General features: G+C 42.1%; 1 protein-coding gene across 1 annotated transcript in view; it reads right to left on the reverse strand.

Moving 5' to 3' along the window:
• xirp2a (xin actin binding repeat containing 2a) overlaps positions 1–15,688 on the reverse strand; it is a 48,326-nt gene that overhangs the window by 12,346 nt on the left and 20,292 nt on the right. The window contains exons 3-7 of the mRNA XM_084574261.1: positions 6,353–6,507; positions 2,899–3,036; positions 774–854; positions 601–670; positions 144–247 (exon numbers count right to left, since the gene is read on the reverse strand). Of these exons, the coding sequence (XP_084430387.1) occupies positions 144–247; positions 601–670; positions 774–854; positions 2,899–3,036; positions 6,353–6,507 (548 nt within the window). The remainder of the gene's footprint in view (positions 1–143; positions 248–600; positions 671–773; positions 855–2,898; positions 3,037–6,352; positions 6,508–15,688) is intronic.

The following is a 15,688-nucleotide window of genomic DNA, read 5'->3' on the forward strand; positions in this document are numbered from 1 at the left end:
TTCATCCGGTCCTGTTTGCTCTACGTCAACTTGTGGCATCCGCAATTTCCTTTTGATGATTTCATGATGTCTCTTCTTCAAACTGATGGAAAATATCTAAAAAAAACCTACCGTCCATTTAGATAAACAGACAGCATCATTACCTTAATTTCCTTGGCGGGTGCGGCTTCCTCAATCGTTTTTTCATACTGCTGCTTCAAAGCCTGAGTGGAAACCTTTGGTAGGTCCTCTCCTCCGACAAGCGTAACTGAATTAGACACAAGAAGAAGGCTGCCTCATTAAGTCATTCACAGTGAGGGAGCTCAGGGGGATTGGGAAGAGAAATAAATCATTTCATTAAAAACCTGAGTAGTTTTCATTTTCTGAAACCATGCAGCGGTGATTGCCCAATTTCCACTTCCCAATATTTTACCTTCCTGACTTTGCCCTGATTAGATTTGCCGCTATGCACTGAATGGAAAATCAACTGCGCTCAGACTCATTTTCATAGCTCATCCCTTATTCGGGCTCGTAACGGGTTCGATGATTAATACACAGGACGCAAGCAGCGCTGCAATAAAAACTTGCAAATTACAATATAAAAGGCATGAGTGGAATCACCTGTTTCATTGTAATGGTTCCCGTAACTGGCGGCCACATTGTTATGCTGCACTCTTTGATCGTGGATTACCTGTGAAACGATGGGGACAAATTATTAGCAGCCTGCAATGAGGAGTAAAAGGCAAATAATGTGCATTATTGGTAATATGCAGCCATACAGCTGGTGTCAGTACCTCTTGTTTAGAGAGCGTTGCTGTTGGGACGATCTCTCTGGCACTGCTTCTCACCGTCACCTCTGAGGAGCTCGACATCTCCTGTGAAACGCAGAAAAATGTGGACGCTCATACACAAGTGCAAAACTACAGACACGCTTTCATCACTTGTGACTGCGAGCTAGAGCGTAAGTCATTTTTATATTGTGTAAAAGTTTAATAAAAACCCCTCAGTAACCAGTGTTTTTCCATTACTGCGCTTCCTCCCAGGGATTGTGTTTGAATTCCGGGAGAAAAGGGCTAAAGATTACAAAAACCGCACAGAACTGCATCATCCATTTCCTCCGCTGAGATTCATGCAATTTGAAAGAGATGAAAGAGGAATGTGATATCTGAGCTTGTATCCTCCACTGTTAACATGAAAGATACATGGAGGGCGGGTGCGCTCTGTACTTCTAATTCCACTTATGCCGGCGTAGTAATATCATTGCTGATGTAAAACAGAGGTTTTGCCATTGCACCTGTGCAAAGAAACTCGACGGATAAGAAGTGTTGCTGCAAAGAAGCACTAACTCGATAAAACATTTCCCCACTCATGAACACCCTATGTAAAATTTAGCATTCAGCAAGGCCCTCGTTCGCTCGCAGAATCCACTCAGCTTCCCCGCCTGAATGAGCAGATGGGGAGAGTGCATGGAGGGGTGGAATTGACCTTACTTCGCCGAGATCCGGCCCCCCCGTCCTCCCTTCTCTGGCTGCTGCTAACGCGTTCTGGCATTTTCCTCACGCAGTGGATGACAGAACCACAGAGACAAGCAAAGTTCAAGGTGCCCTCTTTGATTTGACCTGCTGGAACGCCTCCACCGTGCCAGCCAAGTTTTTCCACTAAAGAGCTACAGTAGAATCTAAATCATTCAGTGGCTTTCATACGTTTCTCGCACGGAGAGCAGCACCGCCTGCCAAGGTATGTGGACTCTTAAGAGGAGGATGAGAAATGTCCCTTTCATGGACCATTGTCTTATAACTCAATACCTGGTGATATTATCACATATGTAGACAGTTGTTTAGTATATGTGCACAAAGGAAGTGAACAGATGAATTACATTTTTGGAAGGGTCAAGATTCTTTGCAAACCTTCCAAGCTACTTTGCCTGAAATGCTCAGAGCTAGCATATGTACTTACATGTACATTCGCAGCAACATGTAGTTTAGCCTTAAGCACTACGTGGCTGGGAGATCTTCACCTCTTGAAAGGGAATCTGGCTATAAAATAGTGTTGATTCTCACGACAGGAGGAAATGCACACACAATTCAAGATTTGACCATTTTAATTAGCCTGTACATAATTAAATTCTACCAAAGTGCACATTATAAAATCCATAAAAATATCGATATTTCCTTCATGTGACCGTTCACGTGTTTAACTCAGGAAAATGAGTCAGGATGCAAAACTACATTTTTGTTTTGTGTTTATTGTCTGTAGTACCACCGTTAACCCACTAGATGGAGGAAAAGGGCCATCTATGACACTGAGGCACAGATTTTTTAGATTCTGTCAGGCAAGCTACCATGCGGTGCATAGTTGATGGTGACTCATGTGGATAGGCTCAAAAGGACCACAAAATTTAATAAAACAATGTCAGTTAAATTTCTTGTCAATTGTCTTTGAGGATATGATGAAATATGGAGATGTACCAATGAATTCTGACCTGCTGACTGCGAAATTTGACGTTTTGGCTGTGTGTTTGCTCTGTTGGCTGAGGCTCGGTTGTTAGCTTCAGCTTCCAGCACTTTAAATATCATTAATTCATGTTATGCTTGCTTTATACCACAATTTTATTCCTGGTCACGTTTTTCTTTTTCTTAATTAAACGAATAAGATATGTGTTAGCATGCATTGGTCTTTATGCTAAGCTAACCTACTGGCTTTGCCTTTGTATTTAATAGAATGGTATGGCACTGATATTCTTTTAATATAAATATTTTGTAAGTTTGGACAAGACAGCAGATAATTGATTTTAATGAAGCCAATAAACTTAAAGGTAATGATAAAATGCTAATATATAAATATATACAATGTTAAATACATATATGATATCATTGCAGAAGACTTAAAAAAAAACTTTGTTCATGATTATAGTCTTACCTGGACTGTTCTCTGCTGGAAATGGAACTGGGTGACGCTGGACTGGGAGGATGACGAGGTGAACTCCTGATTTTCAAACTGTTTCTTCACACTGGCCAGACCACCGGGCAGCGAACATGCTTCTGACTCATCCATCACCTATCAGCATAAAACAGATGACATACTGAATAAACCCCTGGGAACCCATCACCCATCACATGTATTATAAATTAAACACGCTATGATCCCACAGTTTATGTGGGATTTACAAGATTGGATTTGAACTTGGTGAACATATCTCTGCTCTCATTGTCGGTGTTATGATGATAGACTATATTTGTATTATACTGATACAGAAGCAAATGCAAAGACATTATGCTAACGCTTATAGAAACCTCAGCAGCGTTGGCGTCCTTTTAAGCAAGGCATGAATGCCTTCCTTTAGTATTCTCGAGGGTGTGTAGGTATCGCCTTACATAATACTGAGACAAATGCGTGACCCAACTAAGTCAGGCTACATCTTTACAAATCATTTTCCGTGGGAAATCGCAAGTACAGGAAAGATGCCCAGTTTTATTGGAAGCACAGTTTCCATATCTATCCCACAACAGAGAATAAAAACATCAGTAGAGAAATTCAGAGTCTTCAGTTTAATGGAACAAATTTGCTTTTCAATATTTTATATCGAGCTACGTAAGGAATTACAAGAGCACACGAGCCTGATTTCTTTGGAAGGCAAGAAGAAGAGTAAGAGAGAAGAATTTCTAAAAGGCATCAGTATGGAGGAGGCAGCCCTCGCCCTATGAGATCTGGGCGAGAATGCACTCTGACTATTTGATACAATAATCTCCTTCTGGGATTGTCAATTACAATCCTAATAAAACATTTATATGTAGCCTTCTGCATATATAGCATCCGGGAAACTGCAATATATATGAGAATATCTACTTTTGCTACTGCTCTGTGTGTGTGTGTGTATGTGTCAAACAGATAACACTCGCGTTGTGGGGACCTACATATTATCACACGTTATGGGGACATGCCTTTATAATGGGGACAAATCCTCTAATATACATTTAAGTGAAGACATGTTTTATATTTAGGGTTAAGCAAGTAATAGGTATGGTTAAGGTTGGAGTATGTTTCAAGGAAATGAACTGAAGGCAGTGTAATTTCCTCTGAAGTCATGGATACACGCCTGAGCAATTTGCAAGTTATTGCACAGCAGTTTAGGTCAGCGACATTTTATGGCAGGGCACCACGGTATCAATATTTTACTACCTCAGGGTACAAAAGCTTCGTTAATAATGAGTGTCATCCACATAATGTCTATATGAGCACGCTTAGAGGCACATTCAAATACTCAGCCTCCTTTCCATTCATATATTATTCGTGCAATCTCATATCTTGGCCTTATTTTGATTCAATGCAGAAAGAAGTTTGTTTCCCATGGTACTGTAGGTTTGTATTTGTGGAAGTATGCTTATGGGTGGGAATGGTTAGCTTAGATTGACAGGAAAACTGGAAGTAAGAGCTAACAAACTCACCTCATAGAATTTTTAAAACTCACTAATGTTATATTTTCTTTTTGGAGAACGCTCCAGGGAAAGACTTTGATTAAATCTTAATAAAGAAACCCGTGTCCCTTCTTGTCAGTTGCCGGTACAAGGCTCTCCTTTAGCAAGACACTGAACCCAGAGTCGCTCCTAGCATGTGGATGTGTGCACGAATGGACCGAGTGTCACTGTGACTCAAGCGCTTTGAGTACAAATCTGCAGGTTTTACGAATGCAAAACCATTTAATAATCTTATTTAGACTTGGCAGCATTATTATATCCTCCTTTCATCTGCGAGAGATGTGTTCACGGTGGTGTCTCATTTCCTACACATCTTGTTTGCTGTTGCCTGCTATAATGCACGGTAATCCACAGACGACAGACGAACGCTGAATGATGAGTAAATGTCATCAATCAAGGATTCTGCTATATTTAAGCACGTTGTCGCTTGCACGCGGACTCGTAGAGAACAGCTGCGAAAGGTAAAGAGAAAACAACCCCTCCCGCCACCCATCCCCCCCTCCTCCTCCTGCACACAGACAGACAGACAGACACATCCACATTCAGCTGTCAGTAGCCGCCACATGAGGCTTGACAACGAGGATGAACCGAGGTTGCATCGCTGTCACGCTGGCAGTCACTGAAGTGAAGTGCATAATGATCACCCAGTGAGTCCTGCTGGAAGAGCTTACGTATTGGTATTATTAAGAGAATATAGAAGATTTACCGAATTCGCAGGGTTATTGAAGGGATAATTATGTTTTGCAGTGACTTGTTGCTGTGCAGGCGTGTCATCACCACGGAGCGTCAGCGGTGTAAAAAGTGACATTTTCTTTCTGAAAATATATTTTAATTCCAAATGAATTCACACAGGCTATGAATATATGTCATCATCTTTTCTGTTAAGGGAAAGGTGTAGTTAGCATGCAGCAGATGTGTCTCACACTAGTTTAGCCCGATGAATTCTGCACATTGATTATTTATCACGTAACAGAACAACAGATTCAAGCAGACACTGACGCCTTCATCCCTCCACTCTTATAAATGGTCTTGTATTTATTTATAGCGCTTTACTGTCTATTTGAAGTCAATTTACTGTCTTGCTCAAGGACACTTACATCCCGCTCTACCTCCTGAGCCACGGTTGAATGCTAGTAAGCGACGTTAGATTGTTTTGTGCTGCTTTCGTAGAGCACAGTTTATGAGGAAAGAACCGTTTCTCAGTAGGTTAAGCTTTGTTTTAAAAACTGAATAGACTTACTGTAATAGCCCTGGCTGACAAACTCACACGGTTGAATTACTGGGTTTACAAAGTGCATGAAAGTGCATGCAGGCTCTTCAAAGAGCTTTTTTTTTTTTTTTTTGGTTCTCAGTGATGACTAATAACTGGAGGATATTTGGATTATTTTTATTTTTTTTTAGCAGGTTTAATTAAAGGAGGAATAATGTGTGAAGTCCCGGCCGATGATGATGGTTTTGTCTTCTACCACGCTGTAGAAACATACGCACGAGCTGCAACTTCTTTATTAAAAATTCACATGTAACACCCTCATGTTTCATTCTCTGACATGTTAGGAAATTACACCGTTGTTAGGAACCTTTCCCTGAGACAAATGTACTGGGGTACGCTGCTAGTGAGAATTGAACCGGCTCGAATTTGTGGATGCTTCCTGATTCATGACAATCAAGCTGAAGGAGCCCCGTGTTTAATTTTCACTCTCCCATTCACTTGCTAGAGGGGTTGTCATGTCTCTTCAAACTGACAAATAATTTTCAAATCCCTCCAGAGGCCTGTGCCAACCCGCAGAGCACAAGTGGGACAGTGGGTTTCACATAGGCGACCGTCTGCCGTCTCTCCGGGCCGCCAGCACATCCTCCCCTCCGTCTCTTATTACATGCATGTGGAAGTATCGTCTTACCGCAGCAGAGGAGGAACTGCTGCTTTCCTTCTTGGACACGGCAGCCTGATACATCGCCAGCCGCTCTTTCACCGACACCGGCTCGGCCTCCTCGTCGTTGTCCTCGGGGCGTCCCGGCTTGGATCTGCCGCCGCCGCTGCTGCTGCCGCCTGCAGCTGCAAAACACATTGACGTCGCCTGTTAAGCTTCTGCATGCAAACTGGAGTCCGTGCACAGTAATTGTTAGGTATGCCTCCTCAAGAGATCAGCTGGTATTTGCCACCTACTCATTACTCTTTCAGCACATAAATGAAAGCTGCGACAGAGCTTGCCATTTAGTAATTGGACTTAAGGGACGGCATTGTACATGAGGTTTCTGGTATAATAATGGGACAGGATAAATCAGTAAATAATTTTATTTAACTGTTTCACATCGCGCAGCATCCTCACTTAAATATTACCAAATCATATATTAAATGAAAGATTCTCACACTACATTCAGCCTAACCCTAACCCTAACCCTAACTTATGACCACCCTTAGTGCAATACATGCATCGGCATAATTTGAAGATTTGATCGGAATCTGAGGCGAACACTCGTCCATCATTAAGCACTACACCTCGATTCTCCATATATCCCGGCGCATCCCCACGGACGGCCAATTAGAAGAGGCCATTGATTTCACGTTTGACTTTTCAGCGCTACAAAGCGTCATTAGGCAACGGAGGATGCTCCGACGAGGCTCACCACACACCCACACTGGACCTCTTGGTTCTTGGCATGTTTTTCTCTCTCCCCAGGCAACAAAACCGTAGGATGAAAGAAGACCCTAAATAGAAATTATTCTCCCTCATTATGTGCTCGCGCTGCAACCTTTTGACATTTTGAAATCCTCCTCCACGTAGGCTGCTACTGTTTTTCTTTTCTTTCAGCAGGTGCTTGTGCATTTTCTCCACATGTGTGTGCGCCGGCATAAATTTGGCTCAAAGTACAGGTCAGCGAGTTCTGCTTCTGAACTGACTGAAGCCTTGTAGCGGCGTAAATGCATCAGATGAAGGTCCCCTTGGTGCTGTAGTAGCACAGAGATCAGGCCCTCAGTGTAGTACATACCATTCAGTCTTAGCTGTGCAGAACAAGCGCCTTAATCCCCACTTATCGTATATCTGTGGCTTGATATAGCTTCACTAGATATTTGTATCTGGTGGGTGATACCTCATATAACTGCAGTCTCCTTGTCCAGTCATGCTTCCCGTAAATATTATTTCCAAATGAATTCATTCAGCCTGGATAAGTGGATTTGATCAAGCAAAGTAAATATGTGCCAATTTCTACCTCTCCATTGTTGCGTAAAACCCAAGACTCTGTTTTATTTTATAACGTGTAACCACCACTTTTAATTAGTTCATCAGAAAACGTGTTTCGTTCATCGCTTTGGCCAACAAGTGCCACATTTACGCAGAAGAAGGTCGTGAATCGGTGCAGTACACAATTTAATTTAAAGCACTACTCTTTCAAATGTCATATATTATATACATTGGATATGATGACTGGAAAAACCCCTATATATGTGTGAAGAGCTTGATTCTGCCTGTTTTTTGGCACCCAAAGTGTGATTCCTGACAAATTCTGGGTGATCCCCTGAATTTTTCTCAAGCGAGGACGCAATTGTAGTCCCAAATCCAATTATTAAAGCGGTAAACCAGCGATTGCGTCCAGTGATTAAGGTGTTCTCGACAAACGCCTTAATCGCAATTAATTGTCGGTAACCCTAGCCCTAACCCTCCTCCATGGCACTCAGATGACGAGTATGACTATGTCGTTGCTACGTCTTCTATCCATCACCACATAAAGCAACTTTTTTGCCACAAAAAACTTTAGGTAGGAAACCTTGGTCTGTCTCCTGGGCTGCCTACATTTAGCTCATGCTCATCAAATTGTTTTTGCAAGAAACACAACTAGGATCTCCAATTGTCGCCTAACATTGTCTAGCACCTCTAGAGCAAGTAGTGCTGAATGCACTGATGTTTTTGGGGATGGAAAGCTTTTAGGGTCAGACATGGAGGGGGCTATCATTACTTCTTTGTTGACAGTTATAATCGAAAGGCACAAAAACACTTTTTAAATAAGCTGCGTGAACATATTTTCCCATAATCCATTGAGCTAACAAGCTTGCTAAGTGTTTGCATCTACACCACCAAGCCTCCAGAGGCAACAATTCTGCCACATGGTGGTATAACCAGGCCTTGAACCAGACGCCGTGTGACAAAAGCATGCTCTCCTCATCCCACTAATTTTAGCTTTCTGCTACGTCTGGCATGCTAGTGTAACCAAGAACCCATCAAGGGAGGGGGGGAGAGTCAGCAACGGGACAGCAGCATCTGAAAATAAACAGGGTTTTTACCCTCTGCATCCTATAAATATGGGTCAGAAATCCTACACCTGAGGCTCGGGTGTTACCCAACACCGTCCCGATGACAGAGGCGCAAGGATAATACTCTCGTTCATCACCCGAGATAAATGTTCACGTCATCGTCAGGAGCTGACAGAGAGGCTGAGAGACGAGGGGATTCTATGCTTTTGAGCGGTGACAACAGCGCTTTGGACATCTCCGGCATCTTGAGAAGGGTATGCTCTATGTTGAAGCTGCCATAGCGTGGAGGTGAGGTAACCAGGCTCGGGAAAGAGGCGAGGCTGACTGGAGGGCGAAAAATAAAAAATAAACCGGGCCTTTTTATAAACCGGGTCTGTCTGCAGCGTCATGTTCCTCCGTAACAGGGAGATTTATGGGCTGGAAATGTGTGTCGGGGGCGTCCAATGCAGTGAGTGAGTCAACTCTAAACTGAAGAAGTTTTCAAAGATTTGAAGGGTGTTATCCCACTAATTTATGATTCTTCTTCTAATCGTGTAACCCTAACCCTCTCGGAATATTAGCTTCATATCAATAAGTGATGAACGTCAATGCCGTAGTAACAGCACAAGTGATGGCACTGACCGGGTTAATAGAAGTCAACAGGGGAGGCCACGCTGCTGCCCGGAAGCACGACTCACTGGCTATATTGAGCCGAGCCAGGGGCCACTGAACTCCCTGTCGATGCCTCATTGCCACTGCCCGCTCCAAAGCAACCAAAGCTGAGGTGAGGCCGGCCAGAGGCAAGGAGGTGAAGGGCGGCGAGGTGGGGTGGGGTATTACGGGAGGAAACAAGAGCAGGTGGGTTTAAGTGTGAAAACGTGGTTTCATGCTCAAAGCAAAATCAAGGATCGTATATCTGTGCCAGGAAGAGGCTGTCCCCTAATCACAGAATTGTCACCCCTTTTTTTGCCCTCCTTCTCGCAACAAAAGCTTGAATTTTCCTCTCAGTACTCACTGGGCAAAACTTTTTTTAATTTTTTTTTTGCCTGGTGAGGTTTGACAGGAGAGCCCAAAACGAGCTACATTAATTGAAATGTCAGCCATGGACGAGAATTTCTTCCTTACCAAAGAAAGCAAAACAGGCACAATAATTAAGCTGTCAAGGCTATCAATGCAACTTCTTTACAAGGAGACCGCGTTGCCCTCAAGCACCTCCTTATGCTAGGCTAAGCACTTTGCCTCTGATTCGCCATGCTTTCAGAATATTCCAGATCAAGCTGCTGCTGGTTTATGTCTGGCGGGAGGAAACAGGAAGGGCCCATGCGTGTTTTACGACACCGCAGCAATCCCAGTGGAATTATGGAAATAACGACACTGTGAAGCTCCAACCACCTAAACACAATACAGCCTCCTCCACTATATCTTATTTCTAATTTTATACCAAAGATGTCTGTGCAGCCACATCATTATCAGCTAAAATGTCGAATACATTTTCAAATCTTCCAGTTCGGCTCAGACAAATAGTCACTTTAAAAGATCTGTGCTGACACAGTTGATGAAAGAGTCAGCCTTGACATGCTGATTGTCCACATTCGCCACTTACCTTCTGCGTAGGTCGCCTTTTTGAGTAAAACGACAATAAAATCCAACAGAATAGAAAAGAGCCTTGGAACTTCCAGCTAATAATTATTATTTTTTTTGTCGATCCGGCGTTAACCCAACAGAAGAAGACAATCCTGGGCAGAGAGACGGACAGCGAGGCTTGGAGACCAGCTCCAGCAGTGCACTCCACAGCTCAGTGGGGCCCAGGCGTCTGGTGACAGCTGATTTTATTTTAGAAGTCCCCCTTCGTAAAAAATAGGATGGACTTAGGGGAGAGGGTAAGTGGATGTACGCTGGCTTTTTTTAGCAGCAAGTATCGAGGTACCTAACATGCCCTTAACCTTATGTCACAGTATGGATACAGACGTCCCACATTGAGAAGCTGGAGAACGCACTTCCTTTATTTATTTTATGCGCAAGAGAGCAGGGAGACACTTGGCATTTTCTTATTGGCAGGCTAAATATTATGGCATTTTATGACTCAGCACACCCAGCAAAGACATAGACGTACATGTTAACACATATGTAGTTTAAAATTCTTTTTAAGGATAAATCAAAATTGTTTTCTTTCAAGGTCAGATGAGAAGATCAATGCCACTCTTGTAACATACATGACTCCGCCCCCTTTTGGGGTAAACAAATTACACTTGCATGTAAAACAGCTGATTTAAATTTGGTTATAAATGACACAAAGACACTGTGTCAAGCGACTGGTACCACTTTGCCTGCCGCACACAAGATGCATTGAGAGAGCTTAGTTAGATTCACCAGATTCATTTCGTCACCTCTACGTCTAAGCTATAAAGATGGCTGCAATAACTGCACTCCAACATCTATTTTAACCTGAGTTAGACAAACTAGCAGTGAACTATTTTACATTCGAGACCTTCACTATAAATAGTGTGCTAGCTAGAATTAGCACTGTGCTCTGACAACTGAACTAGCTTATTTTAACTTATACGTTAGCACGGTCTGTTAAACCTGAGCCGAACCACTACTATAAGCTTACAAAGAACCATGCCTTCACTAATACATATTTTTTTATACAGGTTATGATTTTTTTTTTTGGGGCAGTTATTAGCTACTTTGATTTTGAAAAATAGGCTTTCTGCCACTGTTCTGTTTTTGCAATATGTGCTACTGTCAAATATGATATGGGCGAGAAACAGGAAGTGATTAGTATAGCTCGGTTTACAGGCTTCGTCCAAAGAAGTACAGCTAAATCTCACAAATTAAACATGCCTAACTCTGTGTGCTCTGATTTTTAACATCACAGACATTGTAAAACTTCACCAACACTTTCACTAACCATAAATGGTCCTGGTTGGTGTATTCCTGTGACCTTTCGAATGAGCAAGGAAAGCAGTTTGCCCCAACTTATAACACAGTAGCATGTGAGCCAGTCCGAACCTCCACCATCCACAAACTTTTTGTGGGGGAAAGTTGAATGGGAGTCACTCTGTTGGTAGCTGATTATGCTCTGGCAAAGATCTGCCCAACCAATCAAATCGTTTAGTCTAGGCCTTATGTGATGATGAAAAGTAACAACGGCATTAAGTTAACGAGATCAGTTAAATCTGTTTACACCAAACGGGCTGAAAACTGCTTGGTTAAAGGGTGAATTTGCCATTCGTGAAGGGTAAACTAAAGATTAATAATGCTGAATCCCACTCTGCAGTTGTTCTGCATGTGTGCTGTGTGTTACCAGACTCCTATTTTGATAAGAATTGAGCCTGACTTTACCCCGCTGTTAGACAGCGACTGTCCTTGAACCAATACAACATAATACATTCTCCTAACATAACTCTGTGCCTCTGTGTGCATCATTTAATTATTGACTTGCATACTGAGCTTTGCTTAGTGCTAGGGGTTATTATAGATACATGTTTCCTCAGCTATGTTTACTGTGTTGTGTAGGTCTAAGATACATCCTCTTGATGTCCCCAGTTGACAAAATCTGCCCAACCATGAATGTTTTCAGTGTGGTGAATGATTGATGAACATTCAGTCGTGATGTAACATTCACTCTAACTACTGATCTTGTACGCTCCATCTTCTGCGTGTATCTTGGAAGCTCTACAGCCAAAGTCATGGTCAGTGTCAGGGCATTCAGTGCGTTGGCTGCTGTGCACAGGCCCAAGAGGACTGAGCAAGAAATCTACAATCACCAAGTCACATGCAGGTAATTGGTGGACTATAGAAGGATTCCTTTCATTTCTTCCTTTGCTTGTTTTTTTTTCAACCAGTGGCCTCCTGTTTGGGTCAGATCAGCCCCGAGGCTTTCCATTCAGTCTTTTTCAATCCAACATAAAAGAATCTAACCCATACAACCCCGCACACATCACTCCATGGCCATTATGACTGTATTATTAGCCGCGATCATGACCGTTTTTCCCAACCTCATATATGAAACACAGGGTGTTCTACGGGGGCCCACCCCATGAGGTTCCGTTGGCAGCACATTGACGAGAAAAGTGTGGTTATCAGGCTTGTGGAGAAGCTGCACTCTGCTGATAATCCCACTGAAATTGCACATGGATTTCCTGTTCCTAAAGTGGTAAATAAACATGCTCCAGCAGAATACCTAATGATGTGGCACCGTGAATATCCACCGAATTGAAGTCCAGAGTGCATCCGCACTCAAAATTGGGTTTTAAACTGAAATAAATAAAGCTGAATGAGATTGGACTGTCTAATTTGCCATTAGATAGATTTACTGTTCCAACTGTGATGTTAATTAAATATATCTGGGTTGGGAAGGGTGGTGCTGATCAATGCCAATGACCTTAGGGGTATTTCATCTGGTATTTTGGTCTGTGAGAACACAATGTCAATAAATTCTCAACCTTTCACAATTTCATTTATAGCTCATCCGAGTTGGAAGATGGTGCTGCAAATGATTAGGGCAACAAAGCATTTTGTTAAGCGCCACTTCAAGTTTCTCCTTTGATATTTAATCTTCAGCAACAAAGCTGCTCATTCTGCTCACTTTTAAAAGTGGAAAAGTTAAGACAAAAAATGTTCTGGATATTATATTTAACAATACATGTATACACAACAAAATATATACAGTTTAGGGTGAGTGCTGTTTCCTCTAGAATGAAACAATTCTTTACTAATATGTGGTGTTATGGCTTGTTTCTATCCTAAAGCTGCATTTAAAACCCATTGGTTACAGTTTAAACAACACTTAACCTTTAAGTAGACCAGGAAATTACATTGGGGAAAAAAAATCCTTCAGGTCTTCTCTCAAAGAGACTCCCCCAGATGGATGTGAATGTGTGCTAAATAACTTCCCCCTAAAAATGATTAACTTATTCAACACTTTTGGATAGATTCAACCCATACAGCATGTTAATTAGTGAGCTTTTGTTTCTCCCTTTTTGTTATTTTTATTCCAGTGAATAGAGAATAGAGGTTAGCTATTTTTTCCCGGTGACATAGTTATAGAGCCACAAAGTCCTTACTGGGTGGAGTTCGGGGTGGATGAGTGGGCTTTAGCATGTGAGACATGTCTTCAACGTAATGTTGCTCTATAACTAGAAGGGAATGTTTTGGGTGGTTGTGGAGTATTGCGAATGGACTGCAAGGCCAAAGGACCACAAAACCACAACATGCATGCTTCATTTCCACTTTAAGAGGGTTTACGGTTGTAATTGCAAAAATATGCCAAAGGGTAGCCACCTGGGTGCCCCCTCTCTAAATTTTTCACCAAACAATTATTTGCCAACCCTGAATATAACAGTCTTAAAAGAGAACAAACCATCTTTGTTATGTCAGCAGACAGCTACAAAGCAGCGAGTTAGGCAACTAAAACCTTGGTAAGTTTATCTGACAATACGCTGCGTCTTAGTCATACCAGAACAACTGAGGTCAAACCAACAAAAAACCTGGTTACTGAGCAAAGTTGAGTTTTATTCCCCTTTTCATTTCTGAGAACAATATCGCACTTCATCTTCCACGAATCTGGTGGCATTGCTTAAAAGGTAAAAATGCAAAAGAGGCACGACAGGTTGAAAGAAAAACTAATTGCTTGGTTAAAAGGCGAATAGTTAAATGGTTAAATGGCATTAGTGTCAGGTAAACCAAAGATTAATAATGCTGAATCATACTCTGATTGCAGAAACATTCAGTTTAAATGTCAGCGATTCCAAAAAAACAACTAATTACACATTTCTTGGCATAGCTGTCAGTTCTATAAGTGTTTAGATACACTACCCAGAGGAACCATGAAGCAGGCTCACATCGACACACAATGTAGACAAAGCTTTTGGAGGCATTTTCCAGACATCATTGGTGTCTTAAGTGATAATTTGCATCCTATAATAATAATTAAGAGGATCAAATCGAATGCAGTTGACAAGGAGAAAATCTTCCTCAGGATGATGTGATAAAGACATTGTTATTTGGCAGGGGAATCTGGGAAGAGATTGGTAAATATACCTCCAACTGGCAGGATTTGTAGACTTTGAAATATTGTCTTGGGCAAAGCCAGTATGACAAGATTAATCAGCATGTATATATGGTATAGAGTAAAAAGAATTCAGCTGTGTGTAACAAAACCAGCCACAGTCTCGTGGTAGTGACTCCGGTGTAACACGAGAGGCCGTGGGTTTAGAAAGAGCAGCAGCATGGAGATTTAGAGGTGAGCTTTGCATCCGTTTAAAGCGCAGTTACTCCGCCGCCGTGCTTTATTTAAACACTGCGGCTCCACAGGAAGCCGCCCCTGCCCTCCGCCGACACTGTCAGTCATTTGACCTGGCAGACTGCGCGATGCTGTCACCGTCGGCTTGTCAGCCAAGACAAAAAAGCTGTCGCTCAGTCAGGACAACATCAACAAGCTCCAATTTTAGACACGGCGCAGAGTTTTGGGGACATGCGGGGCGACAGAAAATCCTGACTGATCTCAGGTAGGAAATCAGTGCTTGTGGATATGTTGAGTGTCAGTACGCACGGCTGAATTTATGAGCGTGTGCATGCACCTTGATAAAATATTGAACCTGTCAACACATCCGTCACCTTAGATTCCCACTCTCGACAAACATGCTTTATTCAGTTTCCATTTCTAAAGTGGTGATAATGTTTATTTCAGAAGATAGCCTTAAAGCATAAAAACTTTTTTATAATCTACGTATCACTCTGCTTCTTGTATGTGATGAAAGCTCTGGCAAATTAATCTCATTTAAGTTTCATGCAACCTTTTTTGTCTATCAGCTTGTTTTCGGATTTACAGCTTGTCGGTGATGGTAGAGACCAAAACAGAGCTAAAAGAGCATAAATTTGAGGCTTAACAGGTGGAAAAAAAATCTATTTCAAGGTAATGTTGCTCTATAACAAAGAGATATGCAAATTAAATGAAAAGTTTGTCTGTGTCGTGTTCACAGCTTGTTTCTGGCGCCACCAA

This window comes from Chelon labrosus (assembly GCF_963514085.1).
Source record: "Chelon labrosus genome assembly, chromosome: 24".
Lineage (NCBI taxonomy): Eukaryota > Metazoa > Chordata > Actinopteri > Mugiliformes > Mugilidae > Chelon > Chelon labrosus.